This window comes from Octopus sinensis, linkage group LG11 (assembly GCF_006345805.1).
Source record: "Octopus sinensis linkage group LG11, ASM634580v1, whole genome shotgun sequence".
NCBI lineage: Eukaryota > Metazoa > Mollusca > Cephalopoda > Octopoda > Octopodidae > Octopus > Octopus sinensis.
The window spans coordinates 18,599,041-18,614,823 of NC_043007.1; the positions used below are offsets into that span (position 1 = coordinate 18,599,041).

General features: G+C 40.1%; 1 protein-coding gene and 1 non-coding gene across 2 annotated transcripts in view; both read right to left on the minus strand.

The window, feature by feature from the left end:
• LOC115217474 (IQ and ubiquitin-like domain-containing protein) overlaps positions 1-15,783 on the minus strand; it is a 33,878-nt gene that overhangs the window by 17,981 nt on the left and 114 nt on the right. Inside the window, exons 2-8 of the mRNA XM_036507164.1 lie at positions 13,195-13,344; positions 10,396-10,728; positions 9,422-9,457; positions 9,188-9,238; positions 6,654-6,752; positions 3,561-3,617; positions 759-893 (exon numbers count right to left, since the gene is read on the minus strand). Of these exons, the coding sequence (XP_036363057.1) occupies positions 759-893; positions 3,561-3,617; positions 6,654-6,752; positions 9,188-9,238; positions 9,422-9,457; positions 10,396-10,728; positions 13,195-13,333 (850 nt within the window). The 5' untranslated portion in view covers positions 13,334-13,344. The remainder of the gene's footprint in view (positions 1-758; positions 894-3,560; positions 3,618-6,653; positions 6,753-9,187; positions 9,239-9,421; positions 9,458-10,395; positions 10,729-13,194; positions 13,345-15,783) is intronic.
• On the minus strand, positions 1,134-1,238 carry LOC115217713. The gene has a single exon (XR_003882180.1). It is a non-coding gene; the product is annotated as a U6 spliceosomal RNA (small nuclear RNA).

Here is a 15,783-nt window from a genome sequence, read left to right on the forward strand (position 1 = left end):
GTCATCAAGATAAACATGCAAAAGATGATTGTGAAAGAGTGTATCAGTGACATATCTCTCTATATATAAAGCTGAAGTTGTCTGTGTGTGGCAGGTTTGGTAGCCTTCAACTAACACTAATCTCCTCCGAGACTCTGCGGCACAAGTTGACCAAAATTGAGAGTATGACAGAAGAAGGCTTGCTCTTCATTCCGTAGAAGATAAGATTCGAATCGGACCATGTTAACACCAAAAATTATTTACATCCAAAAGTTGCTTTTTTTTCTATGAAAATCCCTATTTTTTACGATTTTTTGACTGCTGTGTCACCATTTTTCGGTGTATTTCAACCAGAAAAATGTTCACTTAAAGAGAATAACAAGCTACATAATGCTACATGTTTACAAAGTCAGAAAACAGCACAGCTCCCATGACGTTCAAAAATTTCAATTCTAAAGGGTTGAAACAAACCCAAGCAACGCCAGGCGATACTGCTAGTATATATATATATATATATATATATATATATATTATATATATATATATATATATATATATATATATATATATATATATATATGTATGTATATATATATATATATATATATATATGTATATATATATATGTATATATATATATATCTATATATATATATATATATATATATATATATAATATATATATATATATATATATATATATATATATATATATATATATATATAATATATATATAGGTATTTGCAAGAAATAATATAACAAACTATTAATGACCTACCACAGAATTTGATTTTAATGACAGAAGGTTCAACTTTCATCCTTTTCCAAAACCGCTCTTTAATCTGTCTTATAGTCTCGCCGAGTGTACAGGACATAGCGACCATTTCCTTGTGAGGCAGAAGTGAGGCTTTTACTAATGAAGAAGAGAAAATTCATTTTTCAGAAATGGGAATGATGATCATGTCAGATGTTATAATATATATGTTACAAACTGGCATGGTAGTTACCCTTTGGATATTTAAAATAAGACATAGATGTTACATTAATGATAAATTATGATGGTGATGTTGATGATGAAGATGATGCTGTACATAGAACCAAGTGGTTGAGAAACAATCTTCTTACCACAAAGTCAAAATGCACCTATGGAAAAAAAAATATAGAACACTTCATGAATTTGTGTGTCATCCTTGTGCAGAGGCCATGCTAATCTTCCCTGTGTTGTTCCAATTTTTAGAATATGTACTGCAGAATATATATATGATAGATTCTCTCAGCATGAACAACAAATGAGGGTTCAGTAAAATAAAGTGGTAATCATGTTCTATGGACATGCATGCATCTCTTGAGGCCTGCTGGTGCCTTACAAACCTTTTGGTAAATGGAACAAGTTGAGGACTCAGTTTGCTTTAGTGCTTGTGGATCATTTACTATGTGTTTTCTTGAGTGGACAGCAAGGCCCACTTTGCTCTGTCCCACAAAACCACAATGACAAGTAAAGTTTTCATTTAGAGGAGCAGCATTTTACCAACATGCCTTCATGTTTGCATGAAGTTGATCCCGATGTTGGAGTCAGTTTTGCTCAAATCTTTGAACCGAGGAGAAGCAGGACTGGTGCCAGGTCCATCATCATCATCATCATTGTTCAACTGTGGTCGAGACAATGGAATTTACTATGTTACGCCAGACTTCACGGTCCATCATAGCATTACGGAGGTCCTGTTGCTGGATGCCTGTATCCCTGGAGATTACATCAGGGTAGGAGAGTGTGCGCCCTCTGGTATCGTGAGCAGATGGCTTCCAAAGGAGAAGAGTAGAAATTACCTCGTTTTTAGATCTACAACAATGTCCAGCAAATTGGACTCTTCTACCTTTCACAAGAGATGATACAGGTGGTAATTTCCCATATATTTGTACTTTGGTTGGATGATGCTTCCACGAGAGATTTTGAGCTGGACCTGGTGCCAGGTCCTGTAGTTTGATGCTTTGTTTTCACAGAATAAAAGGAGAATATAGCATCTCTTCAGATTTTCTTTTAGTTTGCCTTTGAAGCGCAAGAAGTGGCCTTCCAACTGATCTTTGTGTTATGGATGGAACACTTACTTTTAGGATTCTGAGTTTCAGTGCAAACAATTCAACAGCTTGTGCAAGGGTAATGAATACATACTGCATGAATTACACTTGCAAGAAAACTAATGAAGTACAACATTCATTGAATTGTTTGCACAGAAACTCAAAGTCCTGAAAGTGAGTGTTCCATACGAGTATCATTTAATAAATTTAGTCCTCCATTTCCAACAATATTGAGGTATAATTCTGTTGTTGCTACATATGGTTGGTTGATGTGTGTGTATGTGTGTGTGTATGTGTGTGTGTGTGTGTGTATGTGTGTGTATGTGTGTGTGTGTGTGTGTGTGTGCGTGTGTGCTCAAAGAAATAGCTGTGTAGTAAAGTTCGCTTCCCAACCATGTACTTTCAGTTTCGGTACCACTACATGACACGTTTGGTATGAGTCTCCTCTTATAGTACCATACCAGACTGACCAACCTTGCGAATAGATTTGTTAGACAGAAACTGAAAGAAGCCCGTCATACATGTGTGTGTATGTGTATGCATGAATATGTTTGTGCGAGTAAGTATTATATTTCTCTTGATCTTCGCATGTGCTTGTGGGCTGTAAATAATGACGATGACGTGATTTGCTTGTGCTCAACCACAAAGCATGTCTAAGTTACCCACTACACTCATGGAGTGGTTGGCATTAAGAAGGGCATACAGCTGTAGAAACATTGCCAGATCAGACTGGAGCCTGGTGCAGCCTCCTGGCTTCCCAGACCCCGGTCGAACAGTCCAACCCATGCTAGCATGGAAAACGGACGCTAAACGCTGATGATGATGATGATGATGATGATACATATAAATATATACATATATATATATATATATAATAACAAATTAATAAATAAAACATATGCATATATACATACATACATATATATTTCTTTACTACCCACAAGGGGCTAAACACAGAGGAGACAAACAAGGACAGACGAACAGATTAAGTCGATTACATCGACCCCAGCGCGTAACTGGTACTTAATTTATCGACCCCGGAAGGATGAAAGGCAAAGTCGACCTCAGCGGAATTTGAACTCGGAACGTAACGGCAGACGAAATACGGCAACGCATTTTGCCCGGCGTGCTAACGTTTCTGCCAGCTCGCCGCCTTCGTGCATATATGTACGTACCTACATCTATATGTATATATATGCATGCATATATGGGTACAGGACACCAAGAAAAACGTCGAACACAATGAGAAACGAAAACATAAACACAAAACGAAGGAAATGGACATTTTTCTTAAACACCGAAAAAACAGAATACAAGACATACAACACAAGGAATCCAATACATATATGATGTATGTGTGTGGCTTTGGGATTGTGTTTGTGTATGTATTAATAATGTGTATGTATACACTTATACATGCAAACACAAACTTAGTCTTACAAATTTCTTTAAGTTGGCAATTCTGAATAATTCCATGAGTAATGACATGATTCTGTGAGAAACGAACCTGTAACACTTGACGCTAGATCTACAAGTCCCTCTGAGTCGTCTGATTCCTCTGATTCTGAAGAAGAAAAAGAAAATGAAAAAGAAAAAGCAAAAAGCAATTGAATAATAATAATAATAATAATAATAATAATAAAATAATAATAATAATAATAATAATAATAATAATAATAATAATAATAATAATAATATGGCAGAAATTCAAAAGATAGTGCTCATGGGAACTGCTCATATCCTACGCAAAATACTCTCTATGTAATCCCAAGGTTTAAAACAAACTTTTTTGATTTTTTATTTTTATTTTTATTTTATTTTATTTATTTATTTATTTTTTTAATATATTTATTTATTATTTTATTTTTATGTATTAGACATTCACTAGTACAACACCAAAAAAAAAAAATACCCCAAATATATGGCACAGAACTTCCAACCTGTTGTCTCTTGAGGTCTCTGGGTGAGACTTGGAGCCAACTTGTACAGACATAAAGCAAAAGTCAAACATAGAATAATAATAATAATTTTTTTTTTTTTCCTTTACTACCCACAAGGGGCTAAACACAGAGGGGACAAACAAGGACAGACAAACGGATTAAGTCGATTACATCGACCCCAGTGCGTAACTGGTACTTAATTTATCGACCCCGAAAGGATGAAAGGTAAAGTCGACCTAATAATAAAATAATAATAAAAATGAAATTATTGTATACAGTGGTCAGGTGCACCACAACTTGTCAAAAGTACGTATAAAGCATATGCAGTAATGTACAAATGTCTGGAAGCGAACAGTGTATGAGTCAGATACATGCTTGTGTGTGTATGGAGGGGAGAAAATCAGGTGTAGTGTTGTTGAATCTCAGGAAGCATGGAAGTTTTGAAGGATGCAGTGCTCCAACAACTAACAACTGATGCCGGCAGTTTGTTCCATGCTTCAGCAACTCTTAGCATGAAAAAAATGTTTCTGAAAGTCATGGGAGCTGTGCTGTTTTCTGACTTTGTAAACCTGTCCATGGGTGTTAGACAGGTGGAGTTTGAAAAGGTGCTCAGAGTTATTGTTTGTAAGATGGTCAATAATTTTATGGGTGTCTGCCAAGTCAGCTGCCAGACGTCAGAGTTTCAACACAGTGACTTTTTTCTGTTAAGAGAATGTGAATGACAAGAAGCATGACCAAACCAAACACCACAATAACAAACCTCCATGATAGGAACATTTGGCAACCATTTAAGATCCTACAAAAACATGTGATAAGTGCAAAATACTAAAAATCACAGGTGGAAATCCCAGCAACAACTGTAGCTTCTCTATTTTAAACACAAAAGTTAAATCTCTCTGAAATCACTCCATGTCATTTTGAGAGAGGAAAAAAACATTGGATGAGGTAGAAATGGATGGTATGTATGAATAATAGATGGGATGATCATGCCTGGAATGCTCTTCCTGTATGAATAGGTTCAGTAAACTTTTTAATAGGCACACCTTAAGAGTTTCCTTTAGCTGTGTCCCTAGTGTAAAAAGAAGATATTAGTAGGATGACCAACCACACCTGAGACAGTGGCAGAATGCACATGTAGAGGTAACATCACATGTCTCCTTAATGACCACTGTAACAGGGAAACAGTTGCATATGAGACAGATGTAACGTTGAAAGGCCCAAACAGGCAACCAAATGTGTAGAAGTATGCGGGAACAACAGAAGGTCCCTTCAGAGCCAGTTTCAATAGCCATACGTCCTCCTGTAATATTCCAGAGAGATGAAATGCCACAGCCCTGGCCAAGCACATATAGTTATTAAAGAAAAATGCCGTGGTGTACAATACAGAGTGGAGAATCTTAGAGAAGAGCAAACCATATTTTAGTTGCAGCAAGAGAATGCAGATTATGTTTAACTGATAAAAAAGCCCACACATCTACCTAAACTACAGAAGAGAGATTTTTAATCCTTGCCCACATGAAAGAAGGTATATTTTATTGTACCTACTGGCTCCATCATGACTATAATCAGCAGTTCTCCATCTTCAGCTCTTTCATCACGATATTCTGAGATCCTTGTTAGGATTTTAAACAAAACATACAAACAAACACACAGACACATATGTACTCTTACATAAAAATCACCATTTGAGCATGGCCGTTGCCTTTTCTGCCTGACTGGCCCTCATGCCGGTGGCACGTAAAAGCACCCGCTACACTGTCAGAGTGGTTGGCGTTAGGAAGGGCATCCAGCTGTAGAAACTCTGCCAAATCAAGATTGGAGCCTGGTGCAGCCATCTGGTTCGCCAGACCTCAGAGAATCGTCCAACCCATGCTAGCAAGGAAAGTGGACATTAAACGATGATGATGATGAGAGTGTGACAAAGCTGGCCCTTTGAAATACAGGTACAACAGAAACAGGGAGAAAGAGTGAGAGAAGGTGTGGTGAAAGAGTACAGCAGGGTTTGCCACCACCCTCTGCCGGAGCCTCATAGAGCATTAAGTGTTTTCGCTCAATAAACATTCACAATGCCCGGTCTGGGAATCGAAACCACGATCCTACGACTGCAAGTCTACTGCCCTAACCACTGGGCCATTGCGCCTCCACTATGTGTGTCTACATAAATATACGCATGTGTGTATACATAAATATCGCCTAGATTGGCTTCTGTGCCGGTGGTACATAAAAAGCGCTATCCGAATCATGGCCGATGCCAGTGCCGCCTCGACTTGCTTCCGTGCCGGTGGCACGTAAAATGCACCAATCCGATAGTGGCCGTTGCCAGCCTCGCCTGGCACCTGTGCAGGTGGCACATAAAAAGCACCCACTACACTCACGGAGTGGTTGGCGTTAGGAAGGGCATCCAGCTGTAGAAACATTGCCAGATCAGACTGGGCCTGGTGCAGCCTTCTGGCTTCCCAGACCCCAGTTGAACTGTCCAACCCATGCTAGCATGGAAAAACGGACGTTAAACGATGATGATGATGATGATGCATGTGTTTGTATACACACACATAAGCACACACACACAAGCAGATGCACCCATGCACACCTCTTCGCAGCACTGACAGTTCTGTCCATTAACACGAGTAGTCAAGTAATTAACTTTCTCAGAAACATACCTGAGCTAGTATCTACATAAATAGCTTCATCACCTGCTTCAACAACGGCTACATCACCTGCTTCATCACCTGCTTCAACAACGGCTACATCACCTGCTTCTAAAGAAGAAGAAGAAAGAAGAAAGATTGAAAAGAAAACAATTGAAGAATAACTTTTACATACCTTCATTTTCTCAGTTCATACCTTGCAACAAAGGATTTACACACACACACACACACACACAAACATATATACAGACACAGGTATGGCTGTGTGGTTAAGATGCTTTGTTCCTAAACCATATGGTTTTGGGTTCAGTTCCACTGTGTGACACCTTGGGCAAATCTCTTCTACTATAGCCCCAGGGCATCCCAAAGCTTTGTGAGTTGATCTGGTAGATGGAAACTGGGTTCTTTTTAAGAGAGTTCAAGCTGGTCACTAACAAGGTGACAAGACTTTGAGTTAAGAGAGTTCCTGGTGTTGATATGTAGTTGAGTTGGTATGTTGGTTGAGTTGGTATGTTGGTTGAGTTGGTATGTTGGTTGAGTTGGTATGTTGGTTGAGTTGGTATGTTGGTTGAGTTGGTATGTTGGTTGAGTTGGTATGTTGGTTGAGTTGGTATGTTGGTTGAGTTGGTATGTTGGTTGAGCTGTCAATACATACACCCTAGTATGTGTATCTATTCATCTAAAGAATCTCAGAGAATTTTTGTTATGTCTTACAAAATATTAGCCATCTTACTAACTATAACTCTGAGCACCTTTTCAAATTCCACCCGTCTAACACCCGTGGACATGTTTACAAAGTCAGAAAACAGCACAGCTCCCATGACTTTAGAAACATTTTTTCATGCTAAGAGTTGCTGAAGCATGGAACAGACTGCCGGCATCAGTTGTTAGTTGTCGAAGCACTGCATCCTTCAAAACTTCCATGCTTCCTGAGATTCGCCAACACTACACCTGATTTTCTCCCCTCCATACACACACAAGCATGTATCTGACTCATACACTGTTCGCTTTCCAGACATTTGTACATTACTGCATATACTTTATACGCACTTTCTGATAAGTTGTGGGGCACCTGAGCACTGTATACAATAATTTCATCCTCATCATCACCCCACCACCACCACCACCACCACCACCACCACCACCACCATCAGCAGCAGCAGCATAATAACAACATGATCATGATGGTGGGTGTGCACGATATAATGAGTATTTAGGAAATTAATTCTTTCAGTGCGTAACTGGTACTTTATTTATCGACCCCGAAAGGATGAAAGGCAAAGTCAACCTCAGTGGAATTTGAACTCAGAACATAATGGCAGATGAAATACTTGTTGTTGTTGACCCCCTTCGGTCACGACACTGACCATGGGATTGCACCTAGAAAGTTACCCTCCTAGTCACAAGTCTGGGCAAGGTGGTTTATGGAAGACCAGCAGTCGCCCATGCATACTAGCCTCCCCTCTCCACACCACCAGTGTTATCCAGGGGAAAGACAAAGGTCGATACAGCTTGGTACCTGTGAAGTTGCAACTCATTCCTACAGCTGAGTGAACTGGAGCAACGTGAAATAAAGTGTCTTGCTCAAGAACACAACACACAGCCTGGTCCGGGATTCGAACTCACAACCTCACGATCGTAAGTTTGACGTTCTAACCATTGAGTCATGCACCTTCACCCAGATGAAATACTGCTAAGCATTTCGCCCGCATACGGGCTGGACATCCAAAGGTGCCTCTGCTTTTTCAGCTACTTCTGAAGAAGAAAAAGAACATTATCATTTGTACATTTTGGCTGAATGATTTTGCTTGGTAAGGTGGAATATTTCTTCCTAACAAATGTAGCCATTAAAGTAATTGTTTTTCTGAAAAATTTGAGATTGTTGGGTTTTTCTTATCTCAATATTCTTTAAGTCTTTTCATGCAGCCTAATGCCAGATTGTTTCATTGCAATGGTGAAAGTATAGTAATTTCCCGAGTGGTATGTATTTCAAAAAAGGTTGTTGGTTTGCTTTTACTCAAAGAAAATAACCATTTCTTTTACCAGGCTTGCATTAATGACAATAATCATAGAAGATAGTATTGAACAGTCCCCTATGCCAACATGTCTGGCCTATGTTCAACACTATGATTGTGTGTGTGTGTGTGTGTGTGTGAGCCCTTGTCTTGATATCACGTGATGGTTGTAGAGTAGCATCACTATCATATAAGTGAGGGTGTTCATTTCCAGTCTTCTGTAAAAACATGGATTATGTAAAATGCTACCTCGTTTGGAAATAAGTGAGGGTTGGTGCTAAAAGGGGTGTCTGTCTGGCCCATGTGAGTATAGGAAAGAGGATGTTAAATGATGATGATGATATATAAATATGTTTGTGTATGTACACATAAACATGTGTGTGCGTGCATGTTATATACATATGTGTATGTGTGTATATATATAAACACACATGCACATACACCCACACCCACACACATTGCTTTCGGTCATGATGGTGGGTGTGCACGATATAATGAGTAGTTAGGAAATTAATTCTTTCAGTAACCTACCTGTGACAGCGGGCTGGACATCCAAAGGTACCTCTGCTTTTTCAGCTGCTTCTGAAGAAGAAAAAGAAGGTAAAAGATTGGAAAGAAAACAGTTAAATAATAATTGTTACATGCACACACATGCACACACACACACACACACACACACACACACACACACACATTTCTTCATCTTGATGATAGGTCTGATCAATATCTTGAGCAGCTAGGTAACGGACATTCTCAGAAACCTACCTTCAACATCAGGTGTGCTTGCTTTATCAACTGCTTCTGAAGAAGAAGAAAAAGAAGAGAAATTGAAAAGAAAACAAATAATAAATGTCATCCCCAGCAACAGATGATGCACACATACATACATATAATTATTTTCAGGATCCAACAAAATCAAAGGGTTTTAATAACAAAGTTCGTTTGGGTAGACAAGAAATGTATGTACCGGGAGAGAGGTCAGCTGACCTGCTGATGTGAATATCTCTTTGAAAATCAAAGAGAAAGAAGATAACTAGGGACAACTGCTTCCAAACCTCCAGCTTCTGTATCCGGATTACTAGTTTTAGTCCGGACTAAAACTAGTCCGAGCGTATCACTCAGGCTTGCGAGGAAGGGATGGCCTCCCTTTGCAAATACCCCAAGGACACTGATATTGTGTCTAAAGCCAGCTAGAGACGACGATCCCTTGGGGCTATAAAGCTACAGTAACACCCCCTCCCCAATGTGGTTAGCCGTGATAAGATGGTTTCTATACTTTACATTATCGAGCGATTACTGTTTCAATCTCATTCTGAGATTTAAATATGCTTACTGTCAGTTTTTCGAAATCAGTGGCAAACACCACTAGAAAAGCTCTTATATATTTGCAAGGAAGCCTTCACTTTCGTTGCATCCTGGTGGTTACCGCCCGTTGACAAGGGACAAATATCCCGAAACTAGTTCGAGCGTATCACTCAGGCTTGCGAGGAAGGGATGGCCTCCCTTTGCAAATACTCCAAGGGCACTGATATTGTGTCTAAAGCCAGCTGGAGACGAAGATCTCTTGGGGCTATAAAGCTACAGTAACACCCCCTCCCCTATGTGGTTAGCCATGATAAGATGGCTTCTATACTTTACATTATCGAGCGATTACTGTTTCAATCTCATTCTGAGATTTAAATATCAGAGTAGATATTTACTTAATGAAAAAGTAAGCACTGTTCTAATAAAGTCCATACCTTCCTCTTCCTCCTTCAATGACTCTTCTTCTGTTGCTAGAACTTCTTCCTGAGGTGTACTGACCTCAGTTTCTTCAACGCTCACAGGAGTTTGTAAAAGATTTTGATCTTCTTCACTTAAAAACCTTCCTACTACTTCTTCCTCTGATAATGCGATATCTCTTCTAGAGCCTTTCTCTGGAGCCATCTTCTCAATCACAGACCCTTGTGTCAAAGCACTTTCAGTTTCACTCATCACATCACTTGCAGCTTTTGCTAACTGATCAGCCTCATCAGTTAATGCATCATCAGGCAACTCAACATCTTCATCCTGAGATAATTCAGATCCATCCTCTGCAAACAAAAGTCCAGAACAGTATGTCTATTATAATACAAACTTTAACATTAATTAAAATGAATAACATTTGAAAAAAATAAAAATGGAAAAACATTCTTTTCAGTATAAACATGTAGAAGCAATAGTATTATTATTATTATCATTACTACTAAGGCAGTGAGCTAGCAGAACTGTTAGCACACCAGGCAAAATGCTTACTCTTTTACTTGTTTCAGTCATCTGACTGCGGCCATGCTGGAGCACCGCCTTTAGTCAAGGAAATCGAACCAAGCACTTATTCTTTGTAAGCCTAGTACTTATTCTATTGGCCTCTTTTACCAAACTGCTAAGTTACGGGGGACATAAACACACTAGCATCTGTTGTCAAGCGATGTTGGGGGGGGGGGCAAACATAGACACACAACCACACACACACACACATATATACAACGGGCTTCTTTCAGTTTCCGTCTACCAAATCCACTCACAAGACTTTGGTCGGCCCGAGGCTATAGCAGAAGACACTTGCCCAAGGTGCCATGCGGTGGGACTGAACCCGGAACCATGTGGTTGGTAAGCAAGCTACTTACCACACAACCACTTCAGAGTAGATGCGAGTAGTTGAATCTGGCCTATTTGAACATAAAACAGAATATTTGGATCAAATATGGCCAGTTTAAGTGCTAATGGGTTAAATCAATGGTGCAGCATGGGGGTATGTAGAAAATTAGGCGGCGAGCTGGCAGAATCGTTAGCACGCCGGGCGAAATGCTTAGCAGTATTTCATCTGCCATTATGTTCTGAGTTCAAATTCCGCTGAGGTTGACTTTCCCTTTCATCCTTTCGGGGTCGATAAATAAAGTACCAGTTACGCACTGGGGTTGATGTAATTGCCTTAATCTCTTTGTCTGTCCTTGTTTATCCCCTCTATGTTTAGCCCCTTGTGGGCAATAAAGGAATAATGGGTATGTAGAATATACAGAATGGTTACTTTATATATGTGTATTTATCAGTGACGTAGCTAGAGGTGGATTTTCTAAGGGTGGATGCCCTTCTTGTCTCCAACGCTAACCTGTTTCCAAGCAAGGTGATATCTCCCCATGGCCAGACATGTTTTCTAGGAAGAATGGGAATGAATGACACTGCTGGCATGACAGTGGCACTTGTTTACAACTAACACCTGGAGTTTACATCTAACACAAGGAGACAGTGACACATACACACATGTGCACACACACATACACACACACACACACATGTGTGTGATGGGCTTCTTTTGTTCAATCCAGTCGCAAGGCTTTGGTCAGCTTGGGGCTATAGTTGAAGACATAATATGACACTTGTCAGACATAATAAGATGCTTGTGTGGAAATTAGGTTTGGAATCAAAAGGCCTTAGAATCAATGTAGCAAAAACCAAAGTTCTAGTAAGCAGGAAGGTGAACTCTTCACTCCCACCCCTCAGGTAGGTGGACCTGCTCAATCTGTAGAAAAGGTGTCGGTAGAAACTCCATAAGATGTACCCAGTGTAAGCTATGGACACATAAGAGGTGCAGCAACATCAAAGGAAAATTAACCGAGAAGATAGCTATCGTGTGTGGCAGATGCACTGGGGCAATAGACACCACAGATACTCAGAAAACAGATTCCATCTAACTCCAGTGGGAGAAACTAGAAGTAGTTGATGGGTGACCAAGTTAGTAGTGGGGGTGGATGCTCAGAGAGTGTTACCACTAGAATAAGAATAGCATGGGAAAAGTTTAGAAAGCTTCTTCACCTACTGGCGACAAAGGGTCTCTTTCTCAGAATGAAAGGTAGATTGTATGACACATGTGTGCGAACCGCCATACTTCACGGCAGTGAAACATGGGCCATGATTGCCAAGGACATGTGTAGGCTTAAAAGAAATGAAGCTAGCATGATCTGCAGGATGTGTAATGTCAGTGTGCATGCACGACAGAGTGTAAGCGTCCTGAGATAACTGTTGGGCATAAGAAGCATTGGATGTGGCATGCAGGAGAGACATTTGTGTTGGTATGGTCATGTACTAAGGATGGATGAGGAGAGATGTGTGAAGAAGTGCCACTCCCAAACAGTTGAAGGAATCCGGGGTAGAGGTAAACCCAGGAAGACATGGGATGAGGTGGACCTTCGAACGTTGGGCCTCACAGAAGCAATGACGAAAGACTGAGACCTCTGGGGATATGCTGTGACTGCGAAGACCCGACAAATGAAGTGAGTTCATGGCTTGCAGGACGGCCTGCTGTGCTTACCTTGGATCATCTTACCATGCTGCCATGCCAAAACCTTATTGCTATCAGAACTGGATAAACTTACAGACCATGAGTCTCACTGAGACTAAGGCAGGATTAGCAGGATTAGCTCTAAATACCTAAGGGATTATATTATGTGAAAATATGATGTAGCAGTTAAGATAAGGCAAGTTTTAATCATTACCAAAAGTCACTAAGCCCTGAATGTTACCTTCACCTTCTTCATCCCCTTCCTGACTGCCTTCACCATCATCTTGCAGAATGATACTCTCACTTTGGTCTGCATTCTCATCTTCGCCTACGTTTGTCTCCTCTTCTTGCTCAATATTACTTGAATTGGGATCAGCCATTGTAATATTATCTAGAGAGAAATGATAAAATAAAATAAAATAGAATTTTGTAAGTATTTGTACTGTCCGACTTCAATGGTACTGTCGCACCCGTTCTCTTATAGCAGGTGAAATGTGGGCTGCTACAAAGAGGGAAGAACATTGGCTACAACACAAATGGCCAGGAAGAGAAGATCCATGCAAGAATATATCCAAAATGAATTAATTCAAGAATGGATCATGGCTTGCACTGAGTTCACTGCAGAAAATTTCTGCCAACATCTTTCCTACATATTGAGCAAAGCCATTTTCTCGAAGGAAGTAGAGTTTTGTCTGTTCTCTTGCTATCTAGAACTTTAAAAATAGAAAGAAAAGAAAAAGAGACAGAGCAAGACACCGTATACTAGATAATACAATCCTATTTAAAAAAAATAAAAATAAGATGTAGTAGTAGGAGCACTCCGTCGGTTACGACGATGAGGGTCCCAGCTGATACGATCAACGGAACAGCTTGCTCGTGGAATTAACGTGCAAGTGGCTGAGCACTCCACTGACACGTGTACCCTTAACGCAGTTCTCGGGGATATTCAGCGTGACACAAAGAGTGACAAGGCTGGCCCTTTGAAATACAGGTACAACAGAAACAGGAAGAAAGAGTGAGAGAAAGTTGTGGTGAAAGAGTACAGCAGGGTTCACCACCATCCCCTGCCGGAGCCTCATGGAGCTTAAGTGTTTTCGCTCAATAAACACTCACAATGCCCGGTCTTGGAATCGAAACCGCGATCCTACGACCGCGAGTCCGCTGCCCTAACCACTGGGTCATTGCGCCTCCACAAAAAATAAGATGAGAACAGCGGGAATGCCCTACCTGGGGTTAAATCATACTAACAACACTTTGAGAAGATACTTCTTTGGGAATTTTAAGGTGCTATTTATAAGATATATAGAGCCGTGAAATGACTTTTAAACGTTTAAAAGAAAAATCAAAATACACAAAGTAGAAAAACACATTTCAAACATTTATAAGGAAAACGAAAAAGAGTCAATGTTTTAACTTTTAAACATTTCGTATGAGAGATAGAGCGAAATTATAAAAATGAAATTGTTTAAGTGAAAAACGAAACAATTAGATGCTTTACGAATCTGGACAAGCGCCTCAAAGATTTGATTTCCACCCTGCGTAACCTTAAAAGACAGAGGAGGAAGGGTGAAGTAAAAAAACTGATTTGATTTTAAAAACAATGAAAAGATAGGAAGAAGAATATGTGTATATTTCTATACTCAGAATGTATCTCTGTGAGACCATAGGCTTATAGTGTGCATGGTGGATTAGCGGAGAATCTTGTCTCTCACAGTGACAGAAGGCCCTTCATCTGGGATGCCAGATGACACATGCTGTGGCACCTCCAGCGGCAGCTTGGTGTTGTCAGCTACCAACCCAGGCTCCGCTGCTCGTCAGGCTGAGAAAAACAGTCAAACTTTCCGACAGGTTTATGGTCGAACTTGTAACAATGCAGACCTCCAGCACACTTGGCCCCCGGACCATATCCCCGATTACCGATATCGGGGCGGAGATTGCTGTCTGCAAGTGCGAGCCCCGTGGAGTCAGAGTGGCTATTCCAACGCATCTCCCTCGCTATCCTCCGGGACAAAACCTTTTCCATTTTGTCTACTGGTGCCATGGGAAATGTTTCTATATTCTGGGAGGCAAGATTCTCCGTTAATCCATCGCGTATACTATAAGCTTTTGAATGTTTCACAGAGACAAGTCCCCCATACAAAAACAGATACATTTTCTTCTTCCGATCTTCTTATTCCTTTCTACTCAAATCTATTTTTCACTTCACTCTTCCACCTTAAAAATGATTTTAAATAAAGTTTGTAATTATTTTAGGTATCGTGTACTTGCCGGAATGTCTATTGGTGCCGGATAATCTAGGTGAATGTTGTTGAATGGCTTAACGTGATGTAAACACACCAAAAGTGAAGTCAATAAACAATATAACAAATAAGTCGGTGATAACTAATGCACTTGGGAGATGGATGAATACCACAACTCATTGTTTCTATAAGTGTCACGAACGAGGAAATACGAAATTATTCTTTTGATTACCTTGAAAGTGGACAGGTTCAACTTAACGGTCGGTCAGACAAGCGGAAGTGTAGCCATGACAACCTCACGCACTACCTACATGACAATCGTTAATCCCAACACCATCACAACCACAATCTTACTACCACCACCATCGCCCTACTGCTGCGAGTACCACAACTATCATCACAGTTTCTACTCTGTCATCGTCATCACTGCTTTCCCAAACTGCCATGAATTGGGTGGGTCTTCCCCAGCTGGGCATTTCGTTCTGTATTGCTTCCCATACATTCTTCCTTATTTCTTCTTCATACATTCTCGGCATTTAATGTCTACGCGTCACTTCTCTTTAACATTGCGCTGAATACACGAGTATCGG